This window comes from Ambystoma mexicanum, chromosome 7q, assembly GCF_040938575.1.
Source record: "Ambystoma mexicanum isolate Mex_15411 chromosome 7q, UKY_AmexF1_1, whole genome shotgun sequence".
Taxonomy (NCBI): Eukaryota; Metazoa; Chordata; class Amphibia; order Caudata; family Ambystomatidae; genus Ambystoma; species Ambystoma mexicanum.
Genome location: NC_090941.1, coordinates 560447390 through 560460269, shown reverse-complemented (window position 1 = coordinate 560460269; position 12880 = coordinate 560447390). Strand labels below are relative to the sequence as shown.

The 12880-nt window shown below is 45.4% G+C and overlaps 1 protein-coding gene across 3 annotated transcripts in view; it reads right to left on the bottom strand.

Moving 5' to 3' along the window:
* FAM124A (family with sequence similarity 124 member A) overlaps nt 1-12880 on the bottom strand; it is a 383431-nt gene that overhangs the window by 191276 nt on the left and 179275 nt on the right. For 2 of the 3 annotated variants that reach the window (XM_069640027.1, XM_069640029.1), the window contains exon 2: nt 5769-5800. The exons of the other annotated variant lie outside the window; for it this stretch is intronic. In XM_069640027.1, the coding sequence (XP_069496128.1) occupies nt 5769-5800 (32 nt within the window). The remainder of the gene's footprint in view (nt 1-5768; nt 5801-12880) is intronic. 3 annotated transcript variants of the gene reach the window in all.

Below are 12880 nucleotides of genomic sequence, written 5' to 3'. Positions count from 1 at the left end.
TATGGCATTAGTGCTAGGGCGATACGAGACTGAGAGCTGGCAATGTTCAGGTGGGCCTGAAGCGACATTTTCAGGAAAGAGGCTGCGTCCACCCCAGGATGATGGTTTGGGTGCAGATTGAACATGAATCTGCGAAGGGTTTAATTGCTGGCAGATTTCTCGCTCAGCACATCATTAGGAATATTCACTAGGGGCCGACTGACAAGACTCTCAGAATGTTGCACAAGTTCAACAACTGATAAAAGAGGAGGACGCAGGAGAAAGGGGGTGACGTTGTTAGCTAGAAAGCCCAGGATCTTCCTCCTGAGGATGCTGCCAGAGTCCCATTGTGATGATAAATGAACTGTGACTTCCTGTGTCAATGGAAACTAAAGAAGGACTCCGTCTGACATGGCTCAACATCCTGGTTCCCTTTGCTAGAAAGCAATGCCAGGCACTGCTTCCAAACTTCAACGTGTGAAGGGTATTAGACAACCATAATAACATAATGTTATGTTATTTTATTATTTCTTATATTGAATAAAATTGTCAGACATGCAATCCTATTAAATCATTCATTATTGTCTCAAAAATGTAAATATGGTAAAGTATACCTTTTAAAACTGTCTTTGCCCAAATCTTCAATTGGACGTGTTGTAGGTGCATTGGGTCGAAAACATGTGCCCTACTTGGGGCCCCTTCTAAAGAGTCACACACCCTCCCTCTCTGAAATGTCCAAATTCAGACTCTCTGTGCAACTTCTTTATTCTGGCAACATAAATCCGGGCAGCCATTTTGCCTTGACTCGATGATGTCATTGCCTCTTTGTATCATTGTAGCTTCCTGTAGAAGTAGCAAAGTAATTGCCCAGCATCTCCATTGCAAATGCGCAGCAGGGAGCACCATTCATGACATTCTGCAGGTTTATTGCTAAATCAAAGAACATATCTTTCTCCAACACAGGATCTTTCATTTAATAACATTCTTGGAATGTAGTCAGTGGTCAAAGTGAACCAAAAAAAGTAGTGGAACTGTGACCCCGTGGGGGACAAGGGAGGAAGGCGGGGAGCAACTAGAACACATGTTTCAAGGGGTTAATTGCCTTCAAGCTGGTTGACAGCCAATTGAGTTGAGCTGCCAAAAGGAAGATTGCCAGTATTTTTGTTCTCCCAGTATGTCAGTCAGTTGGAATATTTATCTGCCACCTTTTGTGAACTCAGCCGCCTCTTCTTGCTGATCTAAACTCTGCTAGAACCCAAGTTTAGCACCTGCCTGGACAGATGCGCGTCCAAAAGGGGCCTGACACTGAACAAACGTCTGCTGTCTTGTATAACAAGTCTGGATCGCCTCCTTGTATCTCCTCTTGTCTGGCAAGAGTCTGTGATCCTCCATTGAGCAAGGCTGCGTCCCGGGATATACCATGCAATGCCATCCAGGGGGGGCAGCTCTGTGTAGGCATTTGACGATGATGCAAAAGATGGTAAGATGTCTTCACTGCTCTGCGGGACGCCACTTCAGGTTCCTGTGTACAGTTTGGATCCAATCACTTTCTCTATGTCCAGAAACCAATTACTTTTGAGCCACCTGGAGTCAGCTAATACGTTTCATTGAAGTAACACCAGCAGTGTAGGTTGTGGCCGCACACTCTGAAAGTAATTCCGGCAACTCAGAAAAATAAACAGATGGACGCCAGTAATGGAAGCCAGTGCCTAGCAATGACAGGGGATATACTTGTTTTTGCTACTTTACCAAATTGAGCTTTTGTGCCTTGACAGTTGCTCTCTTTGAAGTGACCCCGTGACCTTAGCTTGCATTTCCTGTTCTGTTTGTTTCCTGTTTTGCGACCTCCCATTATGTGTCCAGTTATCTTCTTCTTGTGCAGTGCTGGCTGAAAAAAACTCTTCACAAACTGTGGCTGGCAGTGGATTCTGGGCTTCTCCTTGGCTTATGTCGAGTTCTGGTTTGGCGTGTTTAGTTGCGCTTTATAGTTTGGTTGCGTGTTGTTGAGCTTGCAAGATGCTACGTGGCGGACGAGTCCACGCCCAAACACTATATGTGGGGCCGTTCTGGGGCAAAGCCATCCACACTTGAGGGGCAGGATGTTTTTAAGGTGTTGGCAGCCTCGTCTTCAGAGCAGGATGTGCTTTCTGGGAGTGATAATGGGTTTTAGCGTCTAGTAGTGACAGATGTGAACCAACAGCAGTGGTTGCCACACCGACCCTGACCTTCGCTATATAGCATGGCGGCAAGGTCAGGCTGCGCGAGACAGCTGCGCAATTTGAAATAGAAGCAAAGGTCTTTAGGAACCCCCCACTGAAGCACTACAATAAACTTGCCCCTTCCATTAGCTGGTGCTATGGCGGTTTTAAGTGGTGTGGTTTAGGATGTGGACCATTCATAGCTGTGAAGGTTTGCCTGTTCGATTTGGAATCTTTGAGCCAGTCCTGTTTTTTTCAGCACTGCATTCTGGGACTTCTAGCCCCCCCCAACACACACACACCCCTTGCAATAGGAAAAACAAAACTACAACTTCCAACATGCAATTGGAAGCAAAAAACAGGCCTGGCTTGAGGTGTCACGCATGGAACTGGGAAACTTGGCAGTTGGGACCCTTGGATCATGTTGCACTTTTAGCACGTGGGGGGGGTGTTTTTACTTATTTCTTGGGGAGCCATCTTTGACAGAACAGAGACTTAAAACGTACATAACAGTGCTTTTTAACAGCATTAACAAAGCGGGAAAGTCGAGTCCCAATTATTAGGCTGTGTGGGGCGGTAACACGCTGGACATGCACAAGGCACTCACAGGACCAGGGCTGGACGGTGGCATACAATGAACTCGGGCACCAATGAAAAAATGGCCCACAGTCGCAAATGGCGATTCAAACCTTTAGTGACACAATATGCGAGTAGAACCCGAGCAAGTGAGAGTTTTTTTGGGGTAAAAGCCGTTGGAAATTGTGCTTGTTAAAGAATACATTTTTAGTAACACTGGTAAATACTATTAACTGCACACTCAAGAAACTCGTCAAATTGGTCCACTTTGAGCAAAGTAATTGGCCCCCACACCAGCGCGTTGAACCTGCATTTCACGTACTAGCCCATAGGCCAGTCTGAGCCTGCACGCGACCCGTTCGTGGGATTGCAGTCGCGTGTTTTTGTCAAGGTGCTATTTTGCGCTACACATGGACACAAAACATGCAGTGGCAAGAAGACAGCACCAGCAGCATAGCTCCTCTCTGGCCCCTCACACAAGACACCCAATAGCGTGTCCACAGGGCGCGTTCCCACCATGCACCCTTCCATCCACAAAAGCCAATAGTGCTGCGAAGCCACTCCAGTGTCAGACGTGCACTATACGCATTCTTATTAACATAACACACCGGACAGGGTGCGATAAATTACGAAAGGCACGCATTCTTCTTGGAGCCATTCAGCGGAGCTCTCAAAAGCTGGGAAGAGGGCCGCGCACTCCTAGCCCAGCATAACTCTGCCAGTCACTTCTCTGCGGACAATCCCCCCCCCCCCCCATGCACAGACAGATACGCAGCTGCGTTATGCAAAGCACCATGAAGTGGGCCAGCCAGCGGCCCACTGGCCACTGGCCATTGCTGATTGATGGCCGTGCAAGACAGCCTGGCACAACGAGCGCATAGGAGCACCACACACCAGTGACCAGGGCAGACAGGCCTCTTTTCACAGCCTAGGATTTAGCGCGCATGCGCGTCGCTGCGCATTTATCGCATGGCTGCCATAGCCCTCCACACGTCCCGTCACACAAGATTGAGAGGCCGCTAAATGAACCGCCGCCCTCTCTGGAAACTGAGCCGGGTGTCCCCCCCTGTTGGCCTTTCGAGTGGACGTTCTCATGGCTCTTCCGGTGTCTGACCATGATGGATTCCTGGGCCTCTCCTGGTAACCGGGGCAGCTCGAGGGGAATGGAATTCTGCCGGAACCCCCGCTCCACGCGACCAGCGATGAGTGGCCACTTGTGGTAAAATGAGACTGTTTTCCTTCTGATACCACCCAAGCATGGAAGCACCCTCTGCACGGCCTAATGAAGTCTACCCGCCCCAGGATCAAGTCCACTCAACACCCCGGACATCTTGTGGTACAATGATTAGCCTTCACTAACATACATGCATCTCTGTTCTGCTGCAGGGGAGGATTTAGGACAAAAATGGGAACGAGCAGAAACCAAACGGTAACAACAAAACTAGCTCTGCTGCTGCCAGAGCCAGGGGTCGAAGTGAGCGGGAACGCGGGAGCGGTGTTCCGCTTCTTTTATTATGTACTGTTAACAACTCCACATCGTTTTCACCATTCCGAATTGTTCTCTGTGACGTCACACTTCTCCACTTTACCTCATGATAGCACTTACAGCTGAACTGAAATGTGTTTAAACTCAATTGGCTGTCAACCAGCATGCCTGCAACCCTTGAAGAATGTGTTGCACGTGGGCTCCCTTCCTTCCTGCTCTGTCCCCCGCCGGAGTCGCAGTTTCACTGCTTTTTTGGTTCACTTCTGTCACTGGGCAGAGCTTGTATTGTTTAGTGTTTTATGAAGCAATCTGTCTCCTGGCTGGTGAGGCATCGCAGGCGCTGGGCGGCATAGGAGTATACTGGCAAACAGTGCTACAGAGAAGATTGCAAAGTGGGAGAATTGTACTCTGTATTTGTTAAAGTGGGGAGCAAACGGATATTTTAAGGAGTAAAAAAAGTAAATCCCATTTCCAATGGGAGTATTTTATAAGAGAGTAAAAATGTGTTTTGACTAAAAAATAGAAATGTTTTGTAAAAATTCATTTCTTTTCAAGTAGTTATTCATGAAAGTAGTGGGACGAGCCCCTGTGTGTTGGTTTCCTATTTTTTGTTGGGAGCATTTTTAATTCACATTTTTTCTTCGGTGGGAGTGTTTGCCAGTTTTTAGGGAGTACAAGTGGCCGATACACTCCTCTGTAGGGTGTCTGGCAACAGTAAACACATGAGGGAGCTCATTGTGTCTATGGTGGTAACTGTACATATTGAAAGGCTATTTTTAGAATAGCTCTCAATTATAAGCTGGGATCTCACGGGATATTTACCCCGTGGTGTATATAGAACTTACTACTCGGAGTAAGTAGCACACACTTACTATGAAGGACTTCTCTATATACACCAGACTTATGCGTCTGTCTATGTGTTGTGTTTGTTGTTCTGTGTGCGCCCTGAGGCCCTTGGGCATGTGGCACATTTTACAAGTTTAAATAAATAAATAAATGCAGTGAACATCCCATGGATTAACATTTACATATGCTTTCACCCTTACCACCATACTTAGAATGAGGCCAGAGGTATTTTTGATAAGGCCCATTTTTAAAGCTCTGCCTGCTTAGGAGTTGAGACTGCATGCAATATTTAAAGCATGTGGTCCGGTAAACAGTTATGGCTTCACTGGCAAGCTGCTAGAATGCGCCAGTGTATGTCCTGGGCGAGAATCCGCAAAACAGCATCTGGCAAGAGGTGTGGGGGGTCTGGTGTGACATTCAGTGTGAACCCACCGTTTTGCAAGAAAACAAAGAACAGAGTTGAGCTCCCCGGTTGGCCCAGGAAATAGTTTCAGTGGTGCAGGATCCAAACAATCCACGCTGCAGAAGCACTTTGATAACATGCATTCACTTTAAACCGCCAGGCTATTATGCAAGTCTATGCAAAAAGGACGCGCATACTCGTCCTTGGCACTTAAGGGGTTAATTGCAGACATACAATTCTAAAGATTGGAGTCAGATATCATACAGAACGGAATACTCACTGCTGGTGGATGACATGCGACTGTAGTCTGACCTGCAATAAAAAGAGGAAAGTTGAACTGTACCCCTCCACGTCTTTAATCATGAACACTCATACATGACAGGGCTAATGCAGTTTGGCTCCGTGGAATAAGGTCCTCGCCAAAATGTCTCCCGACAAAAACCTCGCAGTTTTCTTGCGCAGACATTATTATATTGAACATGCAGGGGACACACCCGCAACCCCCGATTTCTTTTTTTTTTTTTACAAGGGGATATCCCCGCAACCCGTCCCCATGCATGTCACCATACATAATGTCGCAGATGGCTTTTCCCGGCGATATTATGTATGGGGACATTATTACCCGATACCCACAGTTTCCCATCATGAGCCAACAGTTTTGTTCTGCCTGCGTCCTAATAGTGCTGAAACACCCCATGCACCGTACCTCTATTATGTCCTGGAAAATAACAGGCAGCGGTCAAGTATTACAGTTGGCATGTTTAGATAGGGGGCCTACAAAGGTGGATTGATGAGGACATATTTGTATATAGTGCTTCACTCTGGATTCCTCTTCCTTCTTAGTGCCTCAATAAGAGGTGTTTACTACCATTGTACTTCAGGATTATTGCTGTATCCTTTTGCCCGTAAGGAGCAAAAGTGTCAATTTCAAACAGAGCAAATCATGCTCCAATATTCACAGTAAGATTATTTGCCTTTCACCCCAATTCAGTCACATAATACATTTGTCTGAAAACTAAGGGTACTATAATGTAGCCTTGTAGAATGAGGGAGTGGTCACTACCGTGGGATAATGACCCACCACCAAGTTATGGCCTGCAGCTTTGCATTCGAGCGATAAGTTATAGGAGGGCCACTATCCCAAGCGATAATGACTCCTCCCGAAGTCTAAACGACTATTATCACATAGTGGTAATAGCAATGCATGTTTCGAAGTTTTCCTGGTGAAGTAAAAACATTGGTGTAAAGTAAACAAAGCGTGAGTAAAGTACATAGGCAAACTGAGTTCGTAAATTAAATTAGTTTTTTATTTTCTTGTATTTAAATAAAAAGTCTTGCCTGGAAAATGTATTGTTGTTTCCCGGTGCCATGCTGGATCCTTTATACAGCATCCGTGGACACTCACCTAGTCACCCAAAGATCCACTCACATTGCTTTTTCCAGGGTTTTCATTTTAGAATGTTTATATTGTCTTTCATGACATTACTCTTGCAGCAGTGCCGGGTTGATTCTCCGGTGCTACTTTTTGCCTCACTTAAGGGCGGCTAGCACGAAGATGCCTTTCCTAAGGGATGTTCTAAATTGCCATGGGACCATATGCCATGGAGTCCAGACTGGGTTGTGCCATGAGTTGGGTCTTTCAATGCACTTTAGAGAATCACCACACAGGCTTGGGTGGAGTGTGGAACTGAGGTCATATGTGTGCTCTTGTCCAGTCCAATTAGATGTCTGGCTATTGCATTTTGTGGTGGCTGGAGTTTCTGGGTACTGTTTTAGATACATTGATCGAAGAGTGGATTACAGGAAGTTGGATGAGATGAAAGTATTTGCGATTATTTGATTATCAATTGATGGATAATTTGGGATATTTGGCATGATGGTAGTCATGGTAAATCCCAATAGGTTCCTTGTTTGGCCTGCGGTTTCTTGCGCGAGTTGGACATAAATGAGGGTAATCCCGTTCTTCAACTTGATCAGCCAATGAAACAAGAAATTTCAACTTCAGACCTCTAGTCTGCATCTTGCCCGAATTCTGGACACCATGACATGCCCTGTGCTGCCTTTCTCGGGCGTCTTGGGGGAACATTTCTAAACATTTCTATGCAGGTCAAGTGGCACAGTGAGTAGAGCGCTCGCTTTGACATCCGTGCAGAGCCTGCTAATGCAGGTTCGAATCCCGGCGGGGCCAAACTCAGCCTTTCATCCTTCCGAGGTCAATAATAAGCAGCGCTCAGATACCTGAGGGTTTGTAGCACTATACAAGTGCCAAATTATTATTATTATTAAACACATGGTGTTCAACAATAATGTTTAACCTTCCTAAGGGAATAGTGATGTGTATGGAACGTTGGGGCAAAGTGGGCTGAATGCGGAAACACAAAAAGCCTCAGGTTTGCACAGAATCAATATATGGCTGTTAGGGAGAATTCTCTCTTTAGGCTGAATTTCCTAACCTAGTGAGTCCTCCAGCAGCTTTGCTGGATTTCTGGAGTTTGTTTTTTTCTCCTGCCAAGAGTGAGACTCTTTTTCTCCCACTCTTGGACATGATTTATGGTGTTCCTTTGACTGCTAATGTGTTTTATGGACTATGGGGTCCTTTACTCCATAGGGTCTCATGTGTTTTTTTCTATGTGTGTTACACAGCACCCTCCGTGCAGTAACACAGGGGTGTCATAGTGACACCCCACCATAGACTCCATACCCTGGGACTGACTACTGTCTCCCAGGGCATGTAAAGTCACCATTGGCTTTACTAGTCCCAAATTATTTACAGAAACCAGTACAAACCATCATATTGTGTACATACTGGTCGGGGCAATTCGATTGCCCTGAGGTCTGTTAGTCGAGGGGGCACGTCTCCGTCCCCCCTGATCGAGTTTTGGCTGGTGGCAGTGGATACTACTTTTTATATTCCACCGCGAATATATTCCTATGGGATTTTCCCATTGTTCGAGGCTACCAACTTTAATGATTTAATTCTCATAGCCTCGAACATACCGGCGGTTTATTTATTTAATATTAATTCGCCGGTTGGTATTTTTTGCCAGGACTCGATATTCTAAAATGGCGTTTGTGTTCTCTTCTGTGACTCCAACCCAAGTCGAGCCCTTTGTTCCACTTTTTGGCGGGCTTCTCCACAGAAGCCTCCAAAAGTGGTGCCACTCTGTCTGGGTACCACAGGGGGTGTGGAAGGGGGTTTAGGCACCCTGCACTGAGTTACCTTGGTAACTCAAGTCGCACTCTTGTGTGATTGGTCCAAGTGGTGAGCCAGCCGGCTCACCATTTAGCATGTTTGATTGACAGCTAGGCTGAGTGAATGGGGGTGTGCTGCATAAAAGCAGGGCTTTGGGGACTGGAACTTCAGAAGTCGCCACAGGACCTGAGAATCCGACGAGGGAGAAGCTGAGCCGACCTACCACGACGACACCACCGGTGGAGCCCTGCGGAACCGACTCACCACTTCCCGATGACAGAGAAGATCTCCCGGCTGGAGAGGCTTCTTCCCCTGACTGGTGGGCACAACCAGTTTACCTTCTTCTCTTCGCACACCAGACCGGCTTGTGGTCGAATTGCCCGTGCCAAGCACCCCGGCAACTGGATAGCCACTTACCACTGGACCGCGAACTAAAGGACCGTTCCTTTTAACAGAGAACTCTGCGGCTGGTTTCTTCCCTGGCAGTGCAACAGACTCCTGTCTTCCTCCCCGACGAGATCCTCTCTTCCCCCGGATGAAGCACCGACTTGCATCCGCTGCCAGGAACAACTGCCCCCGCTGGAGTATTCTCGCCACTTTAAGGTACCGTGTCCGCCAGGCCTCCCTTTCTAAAGATTGCTACAAGGTAATAATAACCCCTTAACCTTCTGGACTGGGCTGGCAGCCTTGACCTTCTAACTGGTCCCTTTCTTTGGTCCAATTCCTTTTTGAACCGTCACAAGACTTTTGTGCACTGCAACCGTGTGACCTTGGACACATTTCGTTATGATCCTCTTAAAGTGGATCCGGCCTACTGACTCTAAACTCACAGTGTTACTTTGCCTTCCTCTCTTGTTGTGCTTGTGAAAATGTGTTGGGATCTGTTTCAATTTATTCTCTGCTTTTCTCTCCCTTTTAAAACGAATTATTAGAGTGCCATCTACGTTAAGCGCTCACCGCTGTCTGAAAATAAGTGGGGCTTTACTTAAGACTTGTCTAATATTCTTCTAAGGGAGTGTATATCTTTTAGTGACCGTGTTTTTGAATTGCTTACTATTAGTGCCTGTGTGTTTTTCTAGATGTGCTTTTAAATAAATAATTATATCTCTTTTACACCAAGCCCTGGTCAGTGTTTACTTGTTCTACTATGTTCTTTTGACCTATTGTGAATACTCTGTATACTGCCTAACTCTTCATGAGGTAAGTCTGACTGCTCAGCCACAGCTACCAAGTGAATCTGTGTGGTACAGACTGCTACCAAGTGGGTTTACTGCCAAACATCTATAGTCTTAAATCTTTTGCGGTGGTCCCAGAGGGAACTGCACAGGTTTCTGCCTAACAATGCCCTTTACCATAGATGGGTCTGTAAGATATTGATCGTTAATGCTTTGGTATTGATCATTATTAGAAACAACCTGGTTGTGTGTATGATTGTTTTAATGAAGAGAAAAAAATACTCCTTGGGGAATTAGACAAATGCAGTTACGCATTGTGGAGATTTTGTCAGAGTGTGCCGGTCTTCCTGTGGAGCCATTTCAACTGGACTCTGTCATCTGTAGCAGACGAGTGCTGCAGAACTACTAAGTGTCCCTTTTCTATTTCTAACAACACCCTGGGAGCACACCGATACCGGGAAGGTTGAAGACTTTAAAAGCACTTGGGAGCGCAAAGCAATATAAGTTTCCTGCAAGTAAATGGCGTGTTGGGTGTGAGAAGTGATAATTGTAAATATTTACAAAAACTGTCCAGCTTATTTCTACTCAGAATGCGTGGAAAGTCAAAGAGATGTAATTTGAGAAATATGCCGCTAACTCCCTTGGATGAGGAAGTCGTACAAATTCTAAGGTTAGAAGAGAAAAAGGGGAACCAGTGTATCAGGCTCACTGTTTTCTTTCATTAGGCTCAACCTAAGATATATAGCCCGGAAGTGCAATTCATTTCTGATACAACAATGGTGGTAGCAGCGAACAAAGGAATTGAGTGCATAGACATCTCAGGACCTGTGCTCAGTGATGTTGAGAGACAGGCACATTTGGCATTGATGGAAGCATGTATTGGTCTGGAAGAGGAAATCCAAGCTATTGATTTGCCACCAACTCGACTCAGCGCCTCCCAGAATATGTTTGATTCTCTGGGACTGAAGAAGTAGAGGCTGGCATTAGGGGGTGACTCAGTACATGAATCCACCAGGGTGGAGGATCTTTCATCATTGCCATTTCTAGGTGATGATACTTTCCATCACAATTTCTCCGAGCTTGGTAAATGCTCTCTCGCCGTCCTTAACCTAGTGCTTCAGTCATACTCTATGACATCATTGTTCGTGGGGTGAGATTAAACACCAGTACACTTATGGAATATGGGGATTTCTTGAAACCTCGGACCCCATGAGACAATAAGGCAGTTGTAGGTCTGCCTGCGTGTGTTTTTGCGTTGAGTGGTCCTTTGGAAATCCCTGTGAATATTATTGAAGTTGTCGAGGGTGAGGAAAGTGTTAAGAGCGACAGTGAGCCTCGTCCCAAGAAAGCAAGCATACATAGAAAGACAGTGTGGGATGTATTGAACACCCACAAATCGGAGAACATCAAAGGCTTGCCCAAGGCGACAAATAAAGGGTCAAGAAAATGTTTAAGAAACATGTTAAGAGCAACAGATCAACGAGAACAGTATTTATATGGCAGGCATAACGAGGACAAAGTGAGAATTACTACAAAAGACACACAAGAGCAAGCTGATGTGGCCGAGAATGGAACTGATGAATCCCATAATGATATTCATGAGCAAAACAATAAGGCTGTTCAAACCAGCCACGCAAATGTAAAGAAATGTGACCACAGTGATTCCTATGTGAAAAATCTAAGAGTTGTCAATAAGAGTAAGAATAACACTCAGAAGAGGAAAAATAAAAAGACTGGAAAGAAAAAGAAGGATATTACGACCTTTTTTTTGTCCTAGTAGGAATGGAAGCGATGTGAATGAGAGTGGTGACAAGAATCAAGTGGAGCAGGGGATGGATATCAGAACTAATTTAAAGCGACAAATTGACAACTGGGATAATTAATTCCACCTTGAATCAGGCACAAAAAGATACAACTATACTGGCAGAGAAGGTGGACAGAATGACTGTGGAATGAAAATTGGTTTGTCGAACAGAAAAGTTAAGCGATGGGCAAAGGAGGATAAGGGCACATAAATCAGGTCTGCCTCTCCTGAATGACAACTCACGGGTATTGATATTTAAATCGATTTTTGAGGAAGACCGTGATGTTCCTTTGAATAGGTCACAGGTGTTATCTTTACTGATTGTCGTCCCAAAATTGAGTTCTATTTATTCGTCAGATTTAAAATGGGTGGATGTATTTGACGATGCTTGGGTGGGGACATGTGCTATTTATTTATATCCAAAATTGAATACAAATGTAGTGGTTGCAGGCTACGAGGAAAGTATGCACACGGGTGTTGAGATATATTCGTCAAGGGGAGAGGGTTGAAGAGCAGGGCTAAAGTCGAGGGTACACACGGGAGGACGGAGTCAACCACTTTATTCAGAGGGTGGACTCAGACCCCCCTCCCAGCTAAAAGAGAAACATTGGAAGTCCTCTTTGAATTTATGAATTAAAGCCGAACTGTGGGGTAAAACCGCAGTCGTCAGGTTTGTAGGCCGGACTCTACACCACTGCACTATATAACCTGATGAAAAATAACAAACAACTAAAGGTGAAATATCCCATTTCGGTACTGCAAGTCCCAGGGAAAACATTTGTATTGGTTCTTAGAGTTTAGAACATGCACACCTTTTAATGTTTTCAAAAGCACTATTAGAAGAAAATATCCTGTCTAGGTTTTGTGTGAGTGTGTTGATTTTATGAAAGGCAAATGCCCTTCGTCCTGCTCAATTTGGGTTCTTATGCAAAGCCAATTTAATGAAATGTGCATATTTTACCTTGGTATGCTAATTTCTGGCGACATCACATCCCATTGCATTTGTTGATGAGTCCCCCCACTTCAATTTTTAGGACTTGACCCCTGTTGAAGAGGATGATGAATGTATGAGGTTCTCAAAACAGAAGACCAATGTAAGATGTACAATAGATGGTCAGGGAGGGCGGCAGGTTGCATTCAGTAGCAAAGCAATCCGCTGGGCCTGGCTGGCATCTTTGCTCACATCCACAGCGGCAAGTCCTTCAGGATCTAGACAAAGT